Genomic DNA, 27,140 nt, shown 5'->3' on the forward strand with positions numbered 1-27,140 from the left:
CGTCTCTGATAATAGGAAAATTGATACATTACACGTTTTCATAGGTGCATTTGGAGACCAACGTAAAGATTAGATGACTTATATTTATAAAATAGATTCAAGATTCAGATGTTACCTATTAGGTAAGAAGTAGCTGCTTATGTCTTTGGAAGACTAACTTAAATAACGTTTTAAAAAAACACAACAGAACTTTGACGTTGTACTATCGTATATGTTAAAAAGAAACTTCTTGAACGTATAAACCAAATGGTAGGTAATTAATTCCAATGTCCTGGTAGTTATTTTCCGTTTTCTTTTTGTTCTTATGCTCGACAACTGTTTTTTATTTTGAAAATCTAACCGGGAAAGTGTGTCTTTTAACCTAAGGCTGCCTAACTCGACATCGTTGCATTTAGCTAGCTAGCTATCCACAACAGTAGCTTTGGGTCATCGTTGTTTGTCATTTTAAAGCCCTAAATCGACCCGTTTATCGGGTTTAATCGCCTGGTGGCCGTCCTGTGATGGGAATTACCTCCAGGATGGTTCCTACCGAGGATGCGTCCGCCAGGAAGCGGGAGATAGAGGAGAAACTGAAGCAGGTCAGTAACGCCAATGGCTCGAGAGGCAGGAAGCATCACAAATGAGCCCTTTGGTGCAATATTCATCAAACTGTCAGTGTCGATAGTGTCCCGAATTCCCCATACAATGTAATTAATTATGAACCTGTTTAACAGGTGTTTGGGTTATGGTTATGGTTAGGGCAACCTGTCCCAAAAAATAGGACCCTATAAAATAATTTGGGACACTAAACTGCACGTATACCCAAACTGTCTTAACTTGCTCGTTGAAATTGTTATTTGTTGGAGTCATTGCTTTTCTGTGTGATGTTTGTGATGTGACGACAGGAGCAAGAAACGCTGTCGTTCATCCGAGAAAACATGGAGAAGAGTGATCAGCTCACCAAGGGCATGGTACGATCAAAACACACACACACACACACACACACACACACACACACACACACACACACACAGTGTGTTTCATTGTTTCTTTACTCAGACTTACCACCCCTTCATTCACATTCAGTCCAGTCTTAAAGGCCCCATGACATGGTGCTCTTTGGATACTTTTACATAGACCTTAGTGGTCCCCTAATACTGTATCTGAAGTCTCTTTTATATAGACCTTAGTGGTCCCCTAATACTGTATCTGAAGTCTCTTTTATGTAGACCTTAGTGGTCCCCTAATACTGTATCTGAAGTCTCTTTTATGTAGACCTTAGTGGTCCCCTAATACTGTATCTGAAGTCTCTTTTATGTAGACCTTAGTGGTCCCCTAATACTGTATCTGAAGTCTCTTTTATGTAGACCTTAGTGGTCCCCTAATACTGTATCTGAAGTCTCTTTTATATAGACCTTAGTGGTCCCCTAATACTGTATCTGAAGTCTCTTTTATATAGACCTTAGTGGTCCCCTAATACTGTATCTGAAGTCTCTTTTATGTAGACCTTAGTGGTCCCCTAATACTGTATCTGAAGTCTCTTTTATGTAGACCTTAGTGGTCCCCTAATACTGTATCTGAAGTCTTTTATGTAGACCTTAGTGGTCCCCTAATACTGTATCTGAAGTCTCTTTTATATAGACCTTAGTGGTCCCCTAATACTGTATCTGAAGTCTCTTTTATGTAGACCTTAGTGGTCCCCTAATACTGTATCTGAAGTCTCTTTTATATAGACCTTAGTGGTCCTCTAATACTGTATCTGAAGTCTCTTTTATATAGACCTTAGTGGTCCCCTAATACTGTATCTGAAGTCTCTTTTATGTAGACCTTAGTGGTCCCCTAATACTGTATCTGAAGTCTCTTTTATGTAGACCTTAGTGGTCCCCTAATACTGTATCTGAAGTCTCTTTTATGTAGACCTTAGTGGTCCCCTAATACTGTATCTGAAGTCTCTTTTATGTAGACCTTAGTGGTCCCCTAATACTGTATCTGAAGTCTCTTTTATATAGAACTCATTTTTGTGTTTTTCTGTGCTGATGATGTCCTTCTCGTCCGTGAAAGGTCTCCATCCTGTCGTCGTTCGAGAGTCGCCTGATGCAGCTGGAGAACTCCATCATCCCCGTCCACAAACAGACGGAGAACCTGCAGCGGCTGCAGGAGAACGTGGACAAGACTCTGTCCTGCATGGATCACGTCATCAGCTACTACCACGTGGCCAAAGACACGGACCGGATCATCAGAGAGGGGTGAGACAATGACCACAGCCTGCACTGTTAGGAAGAGTTGATGGATTTGAAACCGATGTAGAAAAGATTAGATGCAAGTGTTTCCCGCTAGCTTTGTGGAAGACTTAAGTGTGTGTATCTGGCGAGGGGTTTAGGCCGCCTCATACTTTTTCTGTCTCTTTGTGTGATTTTTGTCTCTTTGTAGTCGTGTTGTGTCTCTTTTTGTTCATCTTTTTTTCCTTTTGTTTTTTTTTTTTTTTTGGGTCTCTGTGATCATGTGGCGTCTCTTTTTGTAGTCGCTTTGTGTCCCGTTGTGGTAGTTTTGCGTCACTTTTTCACATAATTTCAGACCATTATTATCTTAATATCTGTCTAAAACGTTGGAAAAGCTGGGGCAGATAATAAATAACTTGCAATCAAAATGCTTAACAGTCCCTCCAGAAAAGAAAAATGTGATTGCATAATTCAATGCATAATCAGCCAAAGTCTGCATATTAATGCGGGGGGGGCCGCATTTTTTCAAATACGCCGCACTTTCGCCGCATAAATTGCAGATTTTCGCGCAAAAATATGCAGGGATTGCATGATTTCATAATCCCCGCATTTTTGTTTAAAAAAAGTCCCATAATAAATCTTAGCAGAAAGTTTAAAAAGTTTTGCGTTTACTTCACACAAGAGCAGCCATTTTCCCCTTTTGCCATGGGAACGTCATGAAGTGACGTAATTACACGACGCGAACATCATCGAATAGCAGCGTGTTGGGGGAATCACTTTTTTTTTCTGTTTTTCATCAAACAGTGAAAGGTTCCCGCAATTTCATTGCATAAAATTGCATAAATATCCCGCATATTCCATCGCATTTTTTAAGAAACCTGCCGCATAATCAAGGATTTTTGCCCGCAACAATCACAAAAAAACTCCAACTACAGTTATTAGATCTGTGAAAAGCCTTTTTTAGTTTTATTCATTCTTAGGGCTTAGGTGCTCCACCTATACCTTACAGTGGCAGGGAAAACCCTGCATGTATTCTAATGTTGGATCTTTCTGTTTCAGGCCGACAGGCAGACTGGATGATTATCTCCTATGCATTGCAAAGATTCAGAAAGCTGTGGAATATTTTCAAGATAACAACCCTGACAGCCCCGAGCTCAACACAGTGGTACAACGTTTATCTTCATATTCATGTTGTCTCTTAACTATTCCTTCAGGTTTTGCCACAAAATTATTTCTTTTCAGGGTTTACATTCTTTTCAAACACTGGCTTGCATTACATCCTTATAGTTACGCACTTAACCCTTGTGTTGTCTTCCTGTTGACCCTGCAACTTCCAACTCCCAGGTAAAAAATGAAAATCAACCCTTTTTAGACAATATTTATTTATGTTTGTGGTGATTGTTTTTCAAGAGTCCCTTTTTTTTCCCCCCACTACCACCGCATTCACCATTAACATCAACTTATTACCGCTAGTTTTACACTTTTTTTGGAATTCATAATCAATAAACCTCATTTATATGAAGTTATACCTCATTTTTTAGTTAAAAAAAATGTGAAATTATGAACTGTTTTGACAAACAGTTACGATTTAGTCGATAATCGCAGATTGTCACAGTTTGGTCAGGATACTGTTTAGAAAGCGAGAGATTTCATAGTGTTTTCAAATGCTATAAAAATTGAATTAAACACCCAAAATTCAGTGAAAGTAGCGAACTGATCCTAAATTTGACCTGCGATGAGCGTTGTATGTAACCATCCGTGTTATTTTTGAGGCAACTTGGTTGAAAGAGACCCAAATATCTGATGCAGAAACTTTGAAAATGGGTCAAAATTGACCCAAGGACAACAGGAGGGTTGAATCATTGGGAACAGTGTGGTTATTATCATAATCATTTTGGAATATTTTGTCATTGTTGAAAAGGTAACAAAGAAGAAGTTGCTGGCTGCAAAAAAAATATGAAATTATTTGCACACTTCTCCATTATGCACACCCGGTTTATTGACTGATCTTTCTCTATGAAAGGCAGTGTGGGCGTAAAACCTTTTTGATGTGTAAGAAAACAAGAAGGCAAATTCCCAGAAAAAGAAAAAACGGGTCAAATGTTGTCGCTTTTGTGCAGAAAGCGCGCTTCGAGAAGGGCAAGGAGCTGCTGGAGGCGGAGTTCAGGAGCCTCCTGACGCGCTACAGCAAACCCGTCCCGCCCATCCTCATCCTGGACGCCATCACTGTGGACGAAGAGCTGGAGGTCCAGGAGGACGTGGTGCTGGACCACCTGCCCGAAGCCGTGCTCCAAGACATCATCTGCATCGCCGGCTGGCTGGTGGAGTACGGACGCAACCAGGGTACGGCTTTGGATTCAGCTTAGCACAAACAAAGATTTCAAGTACATACAGTACAGGCCAAAAGTTTGGACACACCTTCTCATTCAAATGCGTTTCCTTTTTATTTTCATGACTATTTACATTGTAGATTCTCACTGAAGGCATCAAAACTATGAATGAACACATATGGAATTATGTACTTAACAAAAAAGTGTGAAATAACTGAAAACATGTCTTATATTTTAGATTCTTCAAAGTAGCCACCCTTTGCTTTTTTATTAATAAGGGAAAAACTTCCACTAATTAACCCTGACAAAGCACACCTGTGAAGGTAAAACCATTTCAGGTGACTACCTCATGAAGCTCATTGAGAGAACACCAAGGGTTTGCAGAGTTATCAAAAAAAGCAAAGGGTGGCTACTTTGAAGAATCTAAAATATAAGACATGTTTTCAGTTATTTCACACTTTTTTGTTAAGTACATAATTCCATATGTGTTCAATCATAGTTTTGATGCCTTCAGTGAGAATCTACGATGCAAATAGTCATGAAAATAAAGAAACACATTGAATGAGAAGGTGTGTCCAACTTTTGGCCTGTACTGTACAATAGAAAAGCAATTTCAGTGCAGGAGAGGAAGGAAGCCTTAAAGGCTTATTAAGAGTCCCAAATTTAAAAAAAAATCAACATGAGCGATATAATTACTCTACAACATAAAAGGGCTTTGGTATGTACCCCATGTTATTTTAAGTCTCTGTGTCATGTGGATGGAGTGGCAGTGATTATTTAGAATTCCTCATGGGGGCGACAGAAACCACTAGGGGTGGGAGTCACCAGAGGCCTCACGATACGATATCGTCTCCATACTTATGTCACGATACAATATTATTGGGATTATACTGCAATGTACTTCAAAATGTTCACAACTTCAAATGATGTCTCTAAAAGGAAACTTTGTTTGTTTTATCTAAAAAGATTAATGTCTGTCCATCTCACTTCAATTTTACCGCCGCAAAACGGAATTGTCAAGCAGACAAACTCACCGACACATATAATAATAGATCGATACTATAAAATATTGCGATACTATGCTGTATGGATTTCCCCCCCACCCCTACAAACTGCACAGTATAGCTAGAAAGATAAACAAAACGACAGAAACTTTAACTATGACCTCATGGCTGGCAAGGAAGTTACTGTTTTCAGTGACCCATTTAACATTAGTTAGCTCTAGCCGGTGTGTCGGTGTTATTTCTCACATCCTGGACGGCTGTGGCTCAGGTGGTAAGAGCGGTCGCCTACCAATTGGAAGGTTGGTGGTTCAACCCTATGTCAAAATGTCCTTGGGCAAGACCCTGAACCCCGAATTGCTCCCGATGCTGCGCCATTGGAGCGTAAATGAGTGTGATTGTGTATCTGATGGCCAGGTGGCACTTTGAACGGCAGCCTCGGCCACAGCGTGTGAATGTGTGTGAACGGTGAATGGTTCCTGTACTATGTTAAATCGCTTTGAGTAGTCGTTAAGACTAGAAAAGCGCTATATAAAATGCAGTCCATATGTATCCTGTCCACTGCTCTCTTTACTCCTTCTCCTCTAGCTTTCCTTCCTTTTTCTCTTTTAGATTTCTTGCACAGAAAGACATTTAGATTTAGATTAGTGGTGAAAATCATAAAAACATCTCTTCCATAACTACAGGGTGTACCAAGCCATCTTTATGCTGAACACTGCTCGTTTCCCCCATCCTGCAGATTTCATGAACGTCTACTTCCAGATCCGGTCCAACCAGCTGGATCGCTCCATTAAAGGCCTGAAGGATCACTTCCGCAAGAACAGCGCCTCCTCTGGGATCCTGTACTCGCCCGCCGTCCCGACCAAACGCAAGGACACGCCCACCAAAAAGGCTCCCAAGAGACCAGGTCAGCAGCAGACGACAAATCCACTCTCACTTCACTCTTCAGTCTGTAAACACACTCGAGCACCTCTTTCGTAGATTAGTCTTAACAAAACAAGCATGATTCTGCATACTAATGTTGATTTATTGAAATCGTAGCAGCACCTTTCAGCACACGGACATCGTCTCTACGTTGAGTCTGTCTGATTAGATTTCCATCCAGCCACATTATTCCGTTTCAAGTATCCTCCACCATCTGGCTGCGATGATCCTACTCGCGTAACTGTGTCTCCCTGTGGTTTAACAGCAAACTAATCCTTCATCCTTTCCCTCTTTTTTAATCCCCATGTCGTGATGACAGTCTACATCCCAGGTAAACGGAAAGCTCTAGCGTGTGCCCCGTGCTTGCTTCCTGTCCGTCGGACGCCACGTTTCGTGTGTGTGTGTGTGTGTGCGCGTGTGTGTGTGTGTGTATTAGCTGCGAGAAGCAGGAGTGCATTTGTTCTCCGGAGAGATGTCGTCGTTTATTTTCTGTATAGATGTCGGCCTCTAGTTTCACTGTGGTCAACGCTCGGCTGGAAAACTGCACCGACGGTACGAGTAAGGGCTCCTGCACGCCGGCTGCGTGGCGTTTCTGTTGCGTGGCGTTTTCTACGTCTTTTCACATCAGAAATGTGTCTGACGCAGCGCCGCTGCTGCACTCAAGCAGTAGTATACTTCATGTTAAACCTAAATATATACTGATCTGATTACAGCAAAGACAACGTCTGCAGTATTGACAGCAAAATAGGCTCCAGAATATTTCGTTCTGTATTGACAGGTACAATATTTGAAAAAAAACTTAGACATGTCATTTATTAATATGTCTGGGTGGTGATGGCGCAGTGGATATGTCACATGCCTTTGGTGTGGAAGACCAGGGTTCGACTCCCACTGTGATACATCAACCAATGTGTCCCTGAGCAAGACACTTAACCCCTAGTTGCTCCAGAGCTGTGACATATACTGTATAACAATTGTAAGTCTCTTTGGATAAAAGCGTCAGCTAAATGACATGTAATGTAATGTCTTCGTGTCTAAACGACATATAAACCACTTTCCCTATTCTATTTTGGCTGGAAACGCTGCCTGGAAATAGGAGTCGGTCCTATTTCTAGCATGCACGCGATTTCAGCGCGGCTCAAGCAGGCAGTGTGCACGCTCAAAACCTGATAACATGGACGCCGAAATATAAACGCACACGCCACGCAGGCAGTGTGCAGGAGGCCTAAGAAAAACATGAAATCAATTAAAAGTATTTTTTTAGTTTTCAAACTCATCAGATTTACTGGCAGTAGGGCTGCATGAAATGAGGAAAATATGCGATAACGACAATACTTGCAATAATAAACAGATATTAAAGTGTACTCAGTTCTGCCTTTCTGCTGCTTTCAGTAGTCTGCTCAAATACAACAAACTGCTTGTTGAATTTAAAACAAATGAAAGGAAATCATTTCCAACATTCTTTTATTGAACAAATTGAACATTGAATTAAATATGGAAAGGAAACACTAAAAAAAAGGAATTACAGTTATATTTTGAAGTGCAGTTTTCTACTGATATTCTTTCAACTAATACAAAAGAATCGCTGTGTCTTTCACAAAATGTTTATTGCGGCGGTTGATATTGCAATGACGATAAAAAAAACGTTCCGGAGCCCTAACTTACAGAAATCGGATGAGTACATTTGCTCCATCATCCTAAAAATGGGTCTCTTATGCCGTCAAATGTTACAGTGGGCTACATGGATCATATCTACCACCAATTCAATTTTAAATAACAATAGTTGGGGTACAACTATAGCGATGATTTGTATTACTAGTTCATCTTTAACTTCTTGATTAATTGTTTGATCTAAAGAAATGTCGTGTGACAGTGTGAAAAATGTCTTCCAAGGTGATGACTTCAGTTGTCTTGTATTGAAAGATATTGAAGTTAACAATCATAGAAGAAACCAAAAGATATTCACTTTTCAGAAGCTGGAATCTGGAAAATTAGAAGAATAAAACGCATGATTTTACGTGGGTTAAAAATGTAGTCCCCTGGCCTTGATGTTTTAAAATGTATGAAACTAAAGTGTGTGTGTGTGTGTGTGTGTGTGTGTGTGTGTGTGTGTGTGTGTGTGTGTGTGTGTGTGTGTGTGTGTGTGTGTGTGTGTGTGTGTGTGTGTGTGTGTGTGTGTGTGTGTGTGTGTGTGTGTGTGTGTGTGTGTGTGTGGCCATTAAACAGCTGATATTCCCGTTCCTCAGGCACCAAGCTGTTAAAATTATGAAAGTTGTTTGCTAAAACACTAGCCATTACAGCAGTGATAATAAGCCCGTGATTTTCAGCTTTTTGGGGATTTCTGTCGCCGAAATCTTTTTTAAAGTCAATGAATGCAGCTTTAAGTGTGCTCCTTGCTTACTCACTCACTAACCAAACTCTGACAATGTGATTTAATCCTGTGAATGTACTGTAGAAGTTTGCCTGTCTAAACCGTGTAACAGATTGTTCTGTTAATATTAGTATTATTAATGCTGGATATGACTGTTCATTGTATTAATTGTGATGACCTAACCTGTGTATTCTGCTCTTACATGACCCTGGGCACTGTGTCTGAGTCTGCTGTGTTTTCATGACGTAGCTGTAGTCGCTCTGTCTCTCACCTGGTCATCCTGTTGTGTAGCTATAGTGCTAGGCTGTGGGCACCCCCCCTACCTCCCCACCAGACCAACTCTCCGCTCTCCATTGACTTGGAGTGCCTCCTCGTCTATTTAGTGTGCTAGCAAGCAAACAGAAAAATGCCTAAAAGCTGTCCGGTGATATTCACTACCAACAATGTAAAGAACTCCTAACCAAAGTTTTTATAAGCTGCCGACCTAAAAAAAGAGCTTTTATGAAGACCAAAGTGGATACAGACGTGAGGAACCAGCAGGAAGGATGTGAAGACACTAAGCTAACGTTATGTCCGACGTAACGAGTGTTAGCTTTACTTACAGACATATATTTAGCCTCAAACTAGTCTCGCATTGCCAGACCTTCCTCCACAGCGCGGAGGAGGAGGGTCTCCACACAGCATTCTGGGATTGGAAAATGTCACTTTATGAGGTTTTTTAACATTAATATGAGTTCCCCCAGCCTGCCTATGGTCCCCCAGTGGCTAGAAATGGTGACAGGTGTAAACCGAGCCCTGGGTATCCTGCTCTGCCTTTGAGAAAATGAAAGCTCAGATGGACCAATCAGGAATCTTCTCCTTATGAGGTCATAAGGAGTCCACACCCCACCCTCTCTCCTGCTCAATAGCTACAAACACAGAAATGGCACATCCTAAGGAAAGCTCATTGTGGGACTGGCTCTAGTGGCTGTAGTTGAGCACCAAGGCTGAATTTTGGGAAAGAGACTTCAGATACAGTATTAGGGGACCACTAAGGTCTATATAAAAGAGACTTCAGATACAGTATTAGGGGACCACTAAGGTCTATATAAAAGAGACTTCAGATACAGTATTAGGGGACCACTAAGGTCTATATAAAAGAGACTTCAGATACAGTATTAGGGGACCACTAAGGTCTACATAAAAGAGACTTCAGATACAGTATTAGGGGACCACTAATACTATATAAAAACATCCAAAGAGCACCATGTCATGGGACCTTTTAAACCAATCACAATTGTCTTGGGCCCCGGGTGTAGTCGCTGCAAAATAGCTTCAGGAAGGAACTTGTTTTGGTGTACGTTCAAAAGTAGTTTGTCGTGCAACAGAAAACTCAGATTGGACAGATAGTCTAGCTAGCTGTCTGGATTTACCCTGCAGAGGAGCAGTTAACCGTAGTCCTCACAAATCCACCGGAGGTTAGAACGCCAACACAAAGGAAGAGGAAGGTATCACCACACAGCAGCTTTTAGGTATTTTTTGGTTGTTTGCTAGTCGAGGAAATTGATAAGGAGGTAACCTTTACGCAAAACAAGTCCGTGGAGAGCTGAGAGTTCATTTCTCCTCTCTGGTGGGCGCGGCTTTCAGAGTATGACGCGATGTGCTCTGTCGTCATACAAACCTCTGCCGCCTGTCTCGGTGGTGGTGTCTGGGTTTCATCACTCACTTCCTAGCTCTCCCTTTCTTTTTTTCTTCTTCCTCCTCCTTGTTTCTTGGCTGTCTGGACCTCGCTGCCCCCCCACTCCTCCTCCTCCTCCTCCTCTGGACTCTGTCTCTGTGTTTATGGTACCAGGGACCATTCGCAAGGCTCAGAACCTTCTGAAACAGTACTCACAGCATGGGCTGGATGGGAAAAAGGGGGGCTCTAACCTCACTCCTTTGGAAGGTAACGCACCTCGGTCTTCTCTTCGGTGTCTTCTCTCCCTCCTTGCTCACAGTGAACCTGGTTATGTTGTGCCTCCATGTTGTGTCTCGTCCAGAGCAACGGGCACACATGAATCTCCTCACGGCTGTCACAACAGCTTTCAGATCATGCAGATGTTACATAAAAGCATAAATGATATCTGATCAATCCTGGAAAAGGCAGATGAATAAGATTTGTCTTGTAGCCCTTCCCTGATGCCAAACGTATATTTAAATGATTAAAAGCAAACCCGTTCATCCTAAAACGCTTGGCACTGCTAAATATATATGTTTCTGGATCCGTGTGGTTTTGTATTTTTCTCATTTCCATGGATAACAAGCCAAATGTAGACATCACAGCAACATACAGTATTTCTGTGGTCTTTAACATTAATGATGAGTATTTTCCCCAGAATCAAGAGCTCAATAGGTGTTTTTTTTTTTTTTTTTTTTTTTTTTTTTGAAGAGCCAGCATGGTAAAAACTCATTATAAAGATAAATAAAAATAAATAATCACAGAAGAGACAGATATTCCAATGTTTTATTGACTAATGATATAAAGTCTTGATTGTCAAAACGGTTGATTAACTTTAAAGCCAATAAAGTAACTCAACTTTTATCAGTTTAAAGCTTTAGTAGTAGCCTTCCGTGATCGCGCAACACCCCCACCCCCTCCTCCACACAGCTCGAATTTCTCCGGATGACACTGGTTTCTGAACATAGCCATACAGAGAAATACAGAGACATTTTACTTGTATGTTGCCCTCTGCTACCAGGCCCGCAGAAACTGCACCAGGCTTTGAAGCCATTTTGACATAGCGGCCAAACGGTGTACTTACAACTCCCGTCTCCGTCACCTGATGCCCTCTGGCCCAAAAAGACTTTTCCCCACAGACTAACATGGCGAAAGACACATCTGTAAATCAGCGGATGCATTTATTTGAGTGTCACAACCCCCGCAAAATGACTCGTGTCACTATCAGAATTTGGATCCGTTCGCTCCGATAACATTTGGAAAGTCTAGAAGAGCCGCGTGGTTTTATTATACACCCACGTCTGCTACCCCTAAATATCCTGTGAGGGGTCAGTGGACTACATCCTGGGAAACGTAGGAAGGTAGAAGTCAATAAGGCAGATAAGAGAAAACGTCTGTGCATTTGTTTTGTCGTGTTTAACAGTGTCAAAGTGTGAAAGGATGGAAGTAACCTTTTTTAAGAGCTGCGATGAATCAAAAGCTGTTGAGACTTTCTTTTTCTTAAAGCTCTAATGTAGTTGAAACACACACTGACTAACTTAGATGGGTCACACTCTCTCACACACACACACACACACACACACACACACACACACACACACACACACACACACACACACACACACACACACAAAAACCTCCGGGCACTTTCGGCCCCTCCAGTTGACTTCAGTGGGTGTCCCCTGCTTCCCCTCTCCCCCTGCTGGGTGCTTGGTGGTGGTCGGTACAGATGTTCCAGGTTCAGGTTTGTCCCCCTTCTGGGCCTAGTAAGGACCCCAGTGGTTTGACTAGGCCTGTGTCCCTGCTGCCCCACCCTACCCACCAGGTTACGATCATGACTTGCGGGTCAAACACCCATCTGACGCCCTGACCGAGAAGCACGGGGCCGCCGCAGGTGAGTGCCACGGACATGTTGGGAAAGAGAAGGAACATTACCAACGACTAGGGCTGGGTACCGAATTCAGCACTTTTTAGGCACAGACCGAATCGACTCCTTAGTATCGACACCGATATCCGAAAAGCCTCCGATACCACCTAAAACGCTGGTATCGATATCGGAGAGTACCTGAGTTTATGCACCGATCCGATACCACGTAGTTTAGCCCTGAAGAAAATCTACTAACGTAGTTAATTTATGTCCTTTTTCCGTTACGACTGACTGACAAACAAGCAAGTTCCATGGCATATTGTTTGTTCATGTTTCAGAAAAAGTTTAACCCGAGCCAGGCCGAACAAAAAAGATAGCAATCGTAGTAGTAGTATACAGCTGTTGAAACATAATGAAATATATGACACGCTGGTATCGGATCAGTGCTCGGTACAAGTCCAGGTATCGGAATCGCTATCAGGAAAAAATAGGCTCGGACCAACTCTAGTATCGAGAGAGGTGTGAATCTTCACTGATCTCCCAATTCAATTATCATGTCTTCGATTCGATATCTCGATGAATCACGATGCGTCAAATAAATGTTTCTATTAAAGCCATGTAGGATATTTAATTCATAGCTTTTCAAGCTTCAAAAACCACACCTTCTGCAGTGCTCTAATACTAAATAACTTGGATACATAAATCTATACAGCACTGAGCACATGGCACTTCCTGAATGTGCAAAACATACCAGAATATGTAAATAGAAATGTTGTTAGGCCGACATTACATTATAAACAGAAATAATCGATTATGAGCCGGCCGATTATCGATCCACGTCCACAATTCGATGCATCGATTATTTGATTAATTTCAACACTTTGAGTATCGAAAACGCCTCGTCATTCAATATCAAACTTCAATACCCGAGAAGTAAATCTCATCAGCGTCTGTGAGCCAATCAGCACGCAGCATGCTTCTACCGAGATCTAATAATGTCTGTGATTGGCTGTCTAACGTTACACGTCGTAGAGATACGCAGGAAAAACTCTACGTTACAGAGACGGGGCTCACGTAGTAGGAGCTGAATCATAAACAATATTTTTTTGTTAAAATGGATTTTATAAAATTGGTATCGGGGGGGAAAAAAAAGTATAGTTCAGGAACCGGTATCGAAGTCGCGGTGTTTGTACCGGTATCTAACATTTTTGAACGATACCCAGCCCTACTTACAACACAGGCTGATAAGACATAACACAAAAGTCTCACCTACTGCAGCTTTTAATACATTTTCTTTCACCAAACAAGTACAGTCACAGTGTGCAGCATTAACACCTTCATATGTGAATATAAACCCACTCAGTAACTGCTTGATCGCTACCAGCCACAGCACCAGATCCCACATCTTGTCTTGTGTGCAAATCCTTTTCGCCCGCTGGCTGACGGGGCTCTTTCCTCGTCTACCTCTCAGGGAAAGATGACGTTCTGGACATCGAGATCGACTCCTACATCCACTGCATCACCGCCTTCGTCAAGCTGGCCCAGAGCGAGTACGTCCTCCTGGCGGAAATCATCCCCGAGCACCACCAGAAGAAGACCTTCGACTCCCTCATCCAGGTCAGAGAGACGAGGGAAATCTCTTAGAACGTAAACAATATTGAACGCTCGTTGAGTCCACGTGGAAGGATTTTTATCAGAAATCAGCCTCAGGGATTCTGAAGTCACTTGGTTTTTCGTCTCTATTGTGCAGAACTTTGCACAAAACTCCAAATGTATCAAAAACGCACAATATAAAAAAAATGCTGTCTTTTTTTTCTTATGGTGTCTACTTATTTTGCATATTTTGTTCAATTTACAGCAGAAGTTATCTGAGGTAAAAATATTCACACACAGTGCAGTTAGTCTCAGTTACATGCAGTTTAAGAAACCGATGATATTCAGGTTAAGGTAATACCCGAACCTTACCCCGGAGTTCTCATAACTCATAATGAACAGAGGTAGAGAACTCCTTCAGTAACCGGGGGATTCCTGCATGTATACACCTTAACCGGGTTAGGCGTCTGCGCATGCTCCAGCTCCCCCTCCCCACTCAGCTCAGAGTGGTTTTTGAACCAGAAATAATCAAGGGGGGGTAAGCTTCGCTTCAGAACTCGAACCTCGTATAGCACCATTTTGATGCTACAAAGCGATCACCTCCCGTTAACATCCCATTGACTCCCATTCATTTTGACGTCACTTTGACAGCGAATAACTTCACATCTGAAGCGTTTAAAGACTCTATTTGTCCGTTGTTTATTTCTAAAGAAACACGACAATGTATAAAAGGCTCCATTACCTTGTACCTCACGTTATGGCTCCGTAGCAGACGCTTTTATAACAATAGGCTAACGATTGGGTCATAACCACGAGACTTACTGTCCCACAGTAGAGGAATTACCGTATAGTACAGGAGAAGCTCACAGGCAGTTTGGACTTCCATTATCTGTTTAGGTTTAATTACTAATGTTAACTAGCATGTTAGTGATCAGTAATTAGCCTGTGTCTATGTTATCTCCTTACATATAGCTACGCTCTCCGTCTCTGTAAGATTGGGAATGATTGAGATTTCTCTCGGCAAAGCTACCAGAAGACTTACAACTTTCAGACACGTTGCTCACGTCACATTTACGTTGTTTCTCTCAGTTGGAGGCTGCTCAGTAACGCTCAGCGCTGACCGGAAAAGTGCTTCTAACATCCTTCACTGGTCTCCGTCCAGAGACACGGGATCTGTTGGTCCATTATATACTGTCTATGGAAATAATCAGTCAGGGCTCCGAGTAGTTGTCGTAGCTATGACACCATACAACGAAACAGCGATGCCCGAATTGGCAGCCTGTGGTCCGACTGTTTTACTCCCCGCCGAGGAGAGCTGGGCGAAAAATCAAATATCATATTTTTGACCAAATACATCAATGTCAATATTGCGTACCCAGGGAGCGGAGTGTCGTGCGTGGCTATAGGGGTTAATCAGTTCGCCTAGGTATGAGGGCGCAAGGCTATTCAGCGATTTGTAGGTAAATCTGCTCTTGCCTGTATAAGTAACCATCATCAGTGTCATCATGTGTGATCTGCTTCCCGTTTCCCTCGTCCGTCCACAGGAGGCGCTGGACAACCTGATGCTGGAGGGAGACAACATCGTGTCTGCAGCTCGCAGAGCCATAATGCGCCACGACTACTCCGCCGTGCTCACCATCTTCCCCATCCTCAGACACCTGAAGATGAACAAGTCTGAGTTTGACACAACTCTGCAGGTCTTCATCAGTTTAGGCTCATGGTTTTGCACAGCAGGCTCTTTTGTAGGAGTAACATGCTGTATACCAATAATCATATATTTAATAAGGGTTAAATAAATGTCACTTTGTGCGCAGGGAACAGCAGCAAGCACCAAGAACAAGCTGCCGACTCTCATCACCTCGATGGAAACTATTGGAGCCAAAGCTCTGGAGGAGTTTGCCGACAGCATCAAGGCAAGGCTCACATTTCAGCGTCTGTCACCTAGGCCTGCGCAATGTATCGCAATTTGAATCGCAATTACGATTTCAGCGCCTAATGATCACAAAAATGGAGTAGAAAAAATTATTTAGCACGTTATGTTTTGCAGATAAACAAGTATTTTTGTGTTCTGAATGAGAAAAAAAACCTTTCAAACGGGAAAAGTATTAAGGGAAATGTCACAGTTCAAGGTGTTTTCACTGTTGATTTGTTTTACCTTTTCACTGGTTTTGAAATAGTTTAAAAATTGCAACATTTTTCCAAAAGACAGTGAGTAGTCGTGTTTAATAATCGGCATTTCAATGTTGACCAAAATATTTGTGATGATGATTCTTTTGACATAATCGAGCAGCTTGACCATCACCAATTGCAGATTATTCCTTCAGTAGATATTTGCTGAAGTCTCTCCATGTTTAACCACAGAATCATCCTGACGAAGAGTACAACATCCTGCATTCTGGGGAATTTTTCTGCAACAATTTCCTTTTATTAACGTTAATTAATTAGGGGTCCAAGCCAGCAAAATCACATCCTAATTTTTCCTAATCCTGTTGTGGTGTTTTACCCCCCCACTGCAGCACAAGTACACACAATTCTTGTTTTCCGTACATGTTTTGAAGCCCGTGAACGGTTATTTATTTACCTCCTTTTGCGGAGTGGGTCTTTTTGTAATTTAAATTTTTATTTGCAAATATGACAAACAGCTCATATGGTACAGCTTACAGAAGACCGATAGGACGAGAAGGTCAGATAGTGAAATAACATTTCAGTCAAAGCACAAGTTATCCTGGTCACAAGGAATGTGAAAAATGTACAAGCTGAGCAGACAAAAAGTACAGTAGTATTAGTTAAACTAAACAAACAAAATATCAGTAAATAATCTCATAATCAAGCTACTAGTTAGAAGTCAGGTGGACCATAAAGTGCAGAGTGGGTCTTTGAGTCTTTCATATTTTTTTAAGCGGGGACAAATCTCCCTCTTCTAAACATTTAGTGCCTGAGTGAGTAGATATTTGCTGAATTGTCTCTTGTTTGACCACAGAATGATCCTGATAAAGAGTACAACATGCCCAAGGATGGAACGGTCCACGAGCTGACCAGCAACGTAAGTCCAACGCTCACTCACCCACGTAACACGGCAGGATTTATTTGCTCTCTCTCTGCTATTCAAACTCGACACCTTTTTTTTTCCACAAGCACCTCTCGCTGTTTGTCCGTCCCCGGGGATCTGGGTTGTCTCCATGGGAACGGCCAACGGCGCTGGGTTTAATGAATAAGCCGAGGCGATGCTTAGCTTGACCTCTCTCTCTCTCTCTCTCTCTCTCTCTCTCTCTCTCCCTCTCCCCCTCCCGTAGGCCATCCTGTTCCTGCAGCAGCTGCTGGACTTCCACGAAACAGCCGGAGCCATGCTGGCCTCACAAGGTACCGTTATCTTCCCGCCTCTCCGCTCGGCTGCTTAGATGCCGTTTCCCTTTTTAGCGCTAACATCAGCGGTGGTCCTCATCACATGTCTGTGATCTAAACGATCAGGGTTTCCCCCAGAAACGTTAAGCCCGGTGGCAAGTGTCTTTTATTACCGACGAGAGCCCGACCGGGGCCAGTCACAGACTGATGGCAGCGTTAATGTAGAGCCCAGTAGTTTCTGTGATTACATCATCATGGACGAAATCGCTAAAATTGAGAATAAAAAAAAAAAAAAAGAAGCTAAACCCTCATGTTGTCCTCGGGTCAAATTTGAAGTGTTTTCAAAGTTTCTCGATCAATACTTTCATGGTGAAAGTCTGTGATAATCCGTAAACCTACAGTACGCTCCTCTGATCTTACCTATTACTCAAGATAATTCGTAATTTCTGCTTATGTTGCTGAAAAAATGAGGCATCATTTCTTGTAAATGAGGTTAATTGTCCATAAATTCAAAAAAGAAGTGTACATCTGGTGGTAATATGTTATGAAGTTGGCTAAGAGGATGTAACACAGAATTGTGTCATCTATAGGCTACTTTATGCTTCATAAACAGGCAAACCAAACCAGAGGACAACAAGTGCATGGTCGTCGTGACGATATGAGGGTTAAAGACAGACTAAATAGGGCCCTACATTATGTCTCTACTAAAAGCTAACTCAAGCTGTGATTATTTCTACCTTTCCAACCGAGCCACCACGTACTGTAACTGTAGTTGGAAAAAAAGTCTTGAAAATATATTCAAACAAAATTCCCAGTGGCTTCGGCCTGGTGGGCCACCAGGCTTGCAATTCACTGGGCGGGAAACCCTGCCAACATCACATATTTAAAGCTGGAACTTTAACCTGGACCCTATTTTCTATGTTTAGTGTCTTTACTGACTAGTGTCAGTCTAAGTGACTGATGGGAGCAACAATCTTTGACATTGGTCCAGTATTAAGCGAGATCGCTGCAGTCGGCAGTCAGCGAAACAAGCTACAATGTAAGTTAACAGGGCAATTGTCCAGCTTGTATTTACCTTCACTAAAGTGCTCCTTTTGCCATTGATAGACTCAGATTATTATTCTTATTAAGTGTCTGACAACATTATGGAAAGGATTTCTAACGAGGTTAACCTTTCTGTTAAAGAGTAAGATCCTTTTTTTAAACATAAAAACATCCGCGAAATTGCGTTTCGCTAAACCCACCAGACTCCATGTAAATAAAAAATCTTAAAACACACTTCATTCACAGTCGACAGAAACAAAATAAAACTATGAAAAGACGTTTTGGGTCATCTTTCCACTTTCCCAACCATCACAACGCTAGTTGTGGTTGAAATAAACACATAGTTTACTGATTTACATGTGAAAATATGTTGGCTCTATACACACTAAAAGTATTGCTTTTTTAAATGGAGTCTGGTGGGTTTAGCGCGAGCGACTTCAGAGCTGTTTCTGGTTAAACAGAAAGGTCTCAAAGAGGTTTTAAAGGTCTATCTCTGAAGGGATCCTTTCTATAATGTTGTCAGACACTTAGAATATTAATCTGAGCCTGAGCATTTTTGTGAAGGTAAATACAAGATGGACAATTGCCCCCTTAACTTACAAGGCTTGTTTTACCACTGCCGACTGCAGCAATCTCACTTAATACTGGACCAATGTCAAAGATTGTTGTTCCCATCATACACTTAGTCACAAAAACATAGGAAAGGCTGAGAAAAACGGTAGTTACCCTTTTAAAAGTCTTATATTTGACTTGGTAAAACCTGCTGAAACCCTAAATAAAACATTCTGAATCTTATTCACAAGCTGTAGCACCAATCCAGCACTGTCAGAGCTTTTCCTCATTTCCATTCTGTACCTGTGAATGATTTGTTTTCACCTTCACCCCTCCGTCTTTTTGTGCCGCATCAGATGGCTTTTCTCTTATTTTCAGAGGGAGCCAGCAGATTCAGTCCCTGTGCATCAATCACAGTAATATTTCAGATAAGATGTATTCATTTAAGTTGAATTTGATTTCTTTTAATACATTTCTAATCCAATCACAACTCACATGGGGGTTGTAAATGCGTATCTGAAGGTCTCTGGCTCCCTGCTGTTCGCTGTCGAAGGCAGCTTTGCTTTCCCCTCTTCCATTATCCGACTGCCTGGCTGATGACTGGTTGCTTACTTGGCTTACTCTGCACTAACCAATCTTTTTCTAACCCTCTTTTTGCACTTGTGCCTCTTTTTTGTCTTTCTCTTCTGCCTTGCCTCGGCCCTTTTAGTACTGGGGGACACTTACAATATACCTTTAGACCCCCGAGGTAAGCAAAAAGTGAATGTTGATACTGGGAACTATTATTGCAGCTAATTAATTCCCAAGGACGGGAGAGAGAGGAGTCTGTTTTCGTAATGAGGCGCTTGTGATGTGCGTGTGCTGAAGTGCAGGTTTTAGACGCTACCATGGCAACCTGAGTGCTTTCACTGTAATGAATACTTTGAGTGGAGATAGTAGATTTAGAGTAGATGTAGATTATGCTCCCAGTCTTGATCTAAAGAGTAGTGCTGCCACATCTTGGTCGATTAGTCGACTAATCGGTAGTTTTGGTCTTAGTCGACTAAGATTTCTTAAGTTGATAAGTCATTTTTTTATGCTTATTCATGCTTAATTACTCATTTCCAAGAAACTTCTGAGCACATTTATGGTAAACACACAATTTAAAGTGGTGCTTTTGCAGGATTAATTGTGGAGAAACTCAGTTTTACAGATTGTTAATTAACTACATTTATATTGTGCTTTTCTAGTCTTAACCACCTCTCAAAGCGCACAGCTCTGTCGATTACATCAAATAATCGATTAGTCGACAAAATCGTATAATTGTTAGTCGACTAAGAATTTCTTTAGTCAAGGGCAGCCCTACTAAAGAGACGTAAAAGCAGTAGTGGTGAGGCTCTACATTGTGGGTCATTGAGTGAAGAAGACTCTGCTCTTCTAACAGCTTTTCTGTATTACTTTCAGAGACGAGTTCATCGGCGGGCAGCTACACCTCCGAGTTCAACAAAAGGCTCCTCAGCTCTTATATATGTAAGTAGAGGAGTAACCACTACCTCCTTTCTTGTAAAATGTTCCAAACAGTTTTTGTTTTGGGAACTAACGGACGTCGTTCCCCTCTCAGGTAAGGTGTTGGGGAACCTGCAGCTGAACCTGCTCAGTAAATCCAAAGTGTACGAGGATTCGGCGCTGAGCGCCATTTTTCTGCACAACAACTACAACTACATCCTCAAGTCGCTGGAGAAGTGAGTTTTCCTTCGTCGGTGTAGATCAGGGCTTCTCAACGGGGGCGGTACAGGATATGTCAGGCCACAAATAACATAAAACATCCACTTACTGCACAGCAAACCATGCCACTGGGTTTTTTTTAACGTAGTTTTTACTTAAGTAGTTGTACATTTTTATTCCCAACTTGTACATGGGGGGTGTTCAGAGGATGATGGTTGGTTTTCAGGCGAGTTTACACCAGCGATTCACAACAATACGAGTTTACACTTTAAACTACTTGCAAAAAAAAAGTGGTCTACAACATTAAAACAGTCCAGTTTACACCACTGCGACTGGACGAGACTTCTCTTCTCTGTTTCTGTCGGCTCCGTGCTGCCTTCACGGGAACGGGACGTCAAAGTATCATCGTAAATGAACTCCGTACTGCAGCGTTATGTATCAGTCTTGTTGTGAACTTTAAAGTCTCCATCAAACATTAACATAATTTATCTTTTAATAGGTCTATGAACATAGCCGTTGAACATTTATCATTCAATTATATGATTTCTTTTTTTTTTATAACAATAGTACCAACAATAATAATCATAACAATAATAGGGACTAATCATGAATATTCAGGGCAACTAGCCTGCATCTTATTTGATGAGTGGGGGGGTAAGGGACCTGGATTATGGATAGGGGTGCGCTGGCCCACAAAGGTTGAGAACCACTGGTGTAGATGAACTGTAATCACAACACGGCTGCTGCCGAGATAAATTAGATTAGATTAACTTTATTGATCCCAAATTGAGAAATGTCAGTGCTATCATCTCTATCATCTCACTATCAGACACATTGCACACATACAGAATATACAAGAAATAACAAATAGGATAGAATACAAGAACAAATATTCAAAAAATGAAGACAAAAAATACAAAGGAATAAATATATACGTGTAAACAAGTTAAGAATAAAAATGTAAAACTACTTAAATAGTATTTATAAAGATTTAAGTAAAGCTTATGTTTGTGCAAGTTGCACTTAGTGCAGTATTGTGATGTATATGAGTTTTATCTGACGTTTTAAAGTCCAGAGTGGTAAGGACCAGACCAGGGTTTTTGTACAGGATATGTCAGGCCACAAAAAGCATCCACTTACTGCACAGCAAACCATGCTACTGGGTTATTTTACGTAGTTTTTACTTACATTTTTCTAAATACTATACCCAACTTTTACAGTATTTACGTTTGTACATTCTTTCCTCATTTTTTTAATGTCTGTTCTTGTATTCTATCCTATTTATTTATTATTGTATATTCTGTATGTGTGCAGTGAGTCTGATATTTTGCTGATGTAGCACTGAAATTTGCCAATTTGAGATCACTTAAAGTCCATTTAATCTAATTTACGTGAGTCAATCTGTCTCCGGTACATTTGAGACGTGTCCCCTGTGGATGTGTTCAGGTCCGAGTTGATCCAGCTGGTGACGGTGACTCAGAAGAAAGCGGAGAGTTCGTACAGAGAGCTGATTGAGCAGCAGATCCAGATGTACCAGCGCAGGTAAACTCCGACGTGCTTTAATAAGTCTTTCCACGTGTGTGCTGTCCACCGCTCGGCGCCTCACTATGACTCGATGTGTTTTAATTCTGTCGCAGCTGGTTGAAAGTCACAGAGCACCTGACGGACAGGAACATGCCCGTCTTCCAACCCGGCACTAAGGTCAGAATTTTTTGTTGTCTTTCATAGGGCTGCCACATCTTAGTCGATTAGTCGACTAATCGGTAGTTTTGTTCTTAGTAGACTAAGATTTCTTTAGTTGATTAGTCATTTTTTATGCTTTTTTCATGCTTAATTACTCATTTCCAAGAAACTTATGAGCACATTTCTGGTAAACACAAGATTTAAAGTGGTGCTTTTGCAGGATTAATTGTGGAGAAACTCAGTTTTACAGATGGTTAATTAACTACATTTATATTGTGCTTTTCTAGTCTTAACCACCTCTCAAAGCGCACAGCTCTGTCAATTAAATCAACTAATCGATTAGTCGTCAAAGTCGTATAATTTTTAGTCGACTAAGAATTTGTTTAGTTGAGGACAGTCCTAGTCTTTCATTCTCGGAGAACAGCACCAACTTTTGGTACAGAAGCATTTAACATCTAATGTTGAAAGGCTGTCATAACCTGTAAAGACTGGGGATCTTTCAGGGTCACACGTTGCAAAACTACAACTAGATTTGTTTTGAAACATTCAACCAAGCTAGCGAGCTACCGCCAGCGTTAGCTGGTAACTTCATGGAAAGTTTACAGATTTTCTGTTCTGCCGTTCATGCAGATGAATGTCTCAAGTACCAGGCGGCGCTAATCCGTATTGTTGGCCCCAAAAAATGAAAACCGGAAATGACGAACGCATCACGTGGGTCTGGCTTCTCCCGAAATTTCAAAGCAAACCATAATGGCGGCTCGTTCGGAATACGATCTCGTATTTTACGAAAATAGTTCACCGAAACGTGTTTCTGAAAACATTTTAAGCGATAAATTGGCCGTGCAGTTGCTGAATCTGTCTGTTGTTTTTTTTTGATCGACTGTGGTCAGTTTGAAAGATTTTCATCAGATTTTAAGAAGCGTTCGTTACTCTCATCCCGCTCGTCATTTCTGGTAAGTGTTGTAAGATAATTGCACTGAATAAATGGTCAAAGGCCTGCACTCGACCAATCAGATTGGTCATTGAGTCCGACTGCCCACCCACCGATTCAACAAGTTTAATTCCTGTGTAAAGACATTTGACTAATATGTCGACAAAATGAACCAGGTTTTATCCAATGTTCCCATTTCTGTTCTGTATGTGTATGCAAATTAGCACATATTAAGCAAGATAATGCCTCATTTGCATATTTAAACATACAATATCAGAAAACGTGTGATGAAAAATAGAACTGCCTTAATATCCGTAATCAACTGGGGAAGTTTGATGGTTTTTTTTTTAGTTTAAAGTTTTGACCCAATTCACCTGTAGAGTCTAATCCTTAAGGTCTTACAAATATCTAGAGTCAAAAATCCATAGAACGCGTCGACTCTGAATTATTTTGCCTTCTGTCATGAGTGTTCCCGCTAAGTATACGTTTTGTAACCGAGGTCTTGCCTTCCTCCAGCTGAAGGACAAAGAGCGACAGGTGATTAAAGACAAATTCAAGGTGAGCCCAGAATCCCTTTCACGTAACCAAAAATTCTTCCAACAAACCAAATCCTGTACAGATCCACACTGATGTATTTTACGAATGTAAAAGAACAAACGGATGTGTCCATTGTTCTCCCCGCTCGCTGCCTCTCAGGGCTTCAACGACGGGCTGGAGGAGTTGTGTAAGATCCAGAAGGGTTGGGCCATCCCGGACAAAGAGCAGCGAAACTTCATCCGCCAGGCTCAGAGGAGGGTGGTGTCTGATGCTTACAGGGCCTTCCTGCAAAGGTGAGAGGGGTCTGGACCCAAAGTCACAAAGTTTACAGTATTTTCAATTCAATTTTTTAATAGAGTCAGATCTAGGGATGCACCGAATCCAGATTTTTGGGGTTCGGCCAAATACCGAATCCAGTGGTTGAGATTGTGCTGACTCCTCCTCCCATCCTCAGTCCATTACCACAGTGAACACATGAATGAAGTAAACAGGGACTGGCCTTCCTTTGCCGTACCGGAAGTTGCTGCATTCTGGCTGCTGTCTGGAGATTCCTTCGTGCACAACTCGTATTCTTTCAGATGTTTTAGACCAGATGTTGTAACAGCGGCCATGTTGTGTGTAGTTTAGGGTCCTCGCCACCACCAGACCAATCAGCATTGAACAGATTGAACATGTAGCTGGACTTGAATGGCCTTCTTCTGACTGAAAGTACTGCCAAACAACAACTTTTTCTGCTCACGAGTTCCATGTCCACTTTCTCACAGCCTGCTGCATTGAACGCTCCACCTACGTAAACACCTTCCCGTAATCAACCGCGCCGTCACTACGGTGACCAGCGTAGTGTAAGCGTAGGGTTCGGTGGAAAAAAACCAATACCAAGGTTCAGCAGAAACCCAACCCCGTCAAAAAGCCCAATATTCGGTCAAAGCCGAAACCTGGATTTGGTGCCTCCCTAGTCAGATAATAACAGGAGTTATCTCAGGACATTTTACAGATGGAGTAGGTCTAGACCACACACTCTTATTTACAAAGACCCAGCAATTATCTTCGACAGGTCGAACAATAACAATACATTTCATTCTGATTCAGTGGTGGTTTACAGTTCTTAGCCGGGCTTCTTTCAGCGTAAAACTGCCGCTTACTAACGCAACGAGCAGCCTGGAAATACGGTGGCTGCTATGGAAAAGAAAACCGGTGCATGTTCAATTTGGAGCCGCTGATCGGATTCAAAACCAAATTTTCCAAACGATTCCAATAAAAAACGATTCTATTGGAAATCACAATTTTTTGAAACGACATCAAGTTGGAACATCTTCTCAATGGCCAATCCTAGATATGATCCATGTTTAAGGCTACATTTACATCGCTACGTTTTGGTTTGAAAACAAATATCTCCTGCTACGTTCCCACCTCTCATTCCCCCTGCTCTTCTTGGTCTGATTCCCTTTTCACACAGGACAACTTTTTATTTCTTTTCTAGATGCGCCAACATCTCTTTCACCAAGAACCCGGAGAAGTATCACAAGTATCGGCCGGAGGAGGTGGAGGAGATGATCGAAAAGCTGTTCGACACGTCGGCCTGAGCCAACGGCGACTCACCTTCCTCAAGCGCTCCAAACGCGTCCCTTTATTCACCCTCTCCTCACACTACTGTCGCCCCCCCGCTGGGTCCGATGAATGCTTTTGTACAAAGATAACATCATGATGTATTTATGTAATTTAGCCATTCCAGCTTAGCATTTCAAACAAATAAAAGGGAAATCTGTGAATCAGTCCCGGGTCAATTCGTCTTGTAGATCAGTGTTTCTCAAATAGGGGCACGTGTCCCCCTAGGGGTACTTTGGAGTACTGCAGGGGGCACGTGTCCCCCTAGGGGTACTTTGGAGTACTGCAGGGGGTACGTGTCCCCCTAGGGGTACTTTGGAGTACTGCAGGGGGCACATGTCCCCCCTAGGGGTACTCTGGAGGACTTCTACGTTTTTTTTCTGCTTTTTTCAAAGTTTTGGTTGCTTATTTGAATTGTGTCACTTTTGTTGCCCTAGTGTTGCCGCCTTCTTTTTTTCTGAGTTTTTATTGCTATTTTTGCTATTCTTTCTACCGTCTTTTTCCAAGGTTTTGTTGTTTTTTCCGCCTTTTTTCATCATCATTTAAATGTTTTCCAGGTACAACGCTGTATTCTTCCTCTTTATATAGACTTTTTTTCTTTTCTACCAAAAATTATTCGCACACAGCTTAAAAAAAACTGTTCGAAGGGGGAACGTCATTGAAAAAAGCTTGAGAACCCCTGTAGTAGATGATGGTTACACAACATCGTAGGGCAGATAATTAGACTGCTTTACTGACATGAGGAATAACAGACGGAGCCGGACACCGAGTGTCTGTTTGGTTACCTTGATCACCACAGAGGAGCGAGGAGAAGCCGCTCTTTTCGGTATACCTCGGCGCAGACAAGCACGTCATTAGAGCCTCCAGTCGTTGGTAACAAGCATTCAAAGGTTTCCTCTAGAAGGAACGCTTGATTTCACCGGTTGTGACCTTTTTTGTGTGAAAGTAACCCTAATGAGCTCAAACGCTCAAAATACATGTGCACAGAGGAGGTGTGTGTCTCGGTGCTGTGTTTCCATGGAGAAAGACTTGAACATGTTCAGCCAGTAGCTGTGTTTACATGATTGTTGAGCTTGTATAAATGTTCAAAGGCTCGAAACGACATGTTCCAACAAAATTAATCTCATAACCCTTTCTTTTTATTCGGCTCAAACATCCACTTGGACTCAAGGATGAACTGATTAAATTTAGGTGGTCATAACACAATAATTCCTACTCTAATTATGACAAAATGTCACACAAGATAAGATCAAATCTGTTTTATGCAGTCTATGGTATCTTTTTTTTTCTTGCACCAACAATCAACAGATAACATTAAAAACATAAACATAAAAAACATCTGTATGGCCACCCAACAAACATCTGACACGCCTTTCCGTACACACACGCACACCACGTCCAAACATGTTTTTTTTTTTTTATATATATATATATATATATATATATATGATTGCAGTCCCACCGTGATTCACAGATCACATTTGTGGGTGTGTGTTGAGTGGGGGGTGGGGGTTGCAGTCCTATATACAGGGGAGTTATGGGGGACAAATGTCAAATATAAAATGATGAAGTGATGACATTTTGAATACCAAAGGTCAACTTAACTGTGACATGTTATAAATCATAAACACATTTCGGGTCATTCCTCAACACCACAGCTCAGGAACAGAAGGTCAGGTACTACACTGGAGCCACTGGCGATTGTTTAGATCTTCTGTGCTGTCTAGTTGAAGAAGCATCTATATTTTGCCCTAAAAATACA

General features: G+C 41.7%; 1 protein-coding gene across 6 annotated transcripts; it reads left to right on the forward strand.

Moving 5' to 3' along the window:
• The first annotated feature begins 323 nt into the window (after positions 1-323).
• On the forward strand, positions 324-25,545 carry exoc7 (exocyst complex component 7). Of its 6 annotated transcripts, XM_028567554.1 has the most exons (21): positions 324-578; positions 885-950; positions 2,041-2,225; positions 3,258-3,363; positions 4,319-4,541; positions 6,269-6,436; positions 6,773-6,784; positions 10,656-10,748; positions 12,346-12,414; positions 13,859-14,004; positions 15,525-15,677; positions 15,795-15,893; positions 16,961-17,023; positions 17,274-17,340; positions 20,362-20,427; positions 20,519-20,639; positions 22,069-22,164; positions 22,260-22,323; positions 23,753-23,794; positions 23,933-24,066; positions 25,254-25,545. In XM_028567554.1, the coding sequence occupies exons 1-21, from the start codon at positions 501-503 to the stop codon at positions 25,354-25,356; spliced, it is 2,154 nt and encodes a 717-aa protein (XP_028423355.1). In that variant the 5' UTR covers positions 324-500; the 3' UTR covers positions 25,357-25,545. The 6 variants fall into 6 exon arrangements, with proteins under 6 accessions (XP_028423355.1, XP_028423356.1, XP_028423357.1 ...); XM_028567555.1 differs by lacking the exon at positions 6,773-6,784; XM_028567556.1 differs by lacking the exon at positions 12,346-12,414 and having other exon boundaries at positions 325-578.
• Positions 25,546-27,140: the final 1,595 nt, after the last annotated feature.

The sequence above is a fragment of the Perca flavescens genome, chromosome 21 (genome assembly GCF_004354835.1).
Source record: "Perca flavescens isolate YP-PL-M2 chromosome 21, PFLA_1.0, whole genome shotgun sequence".
Classification (NCBI taxonomy): Eukaryota; Metazoa; Chordata; class Actinopteri; order Perciformes; family Percidae; genus Perca; species Perca flavescens.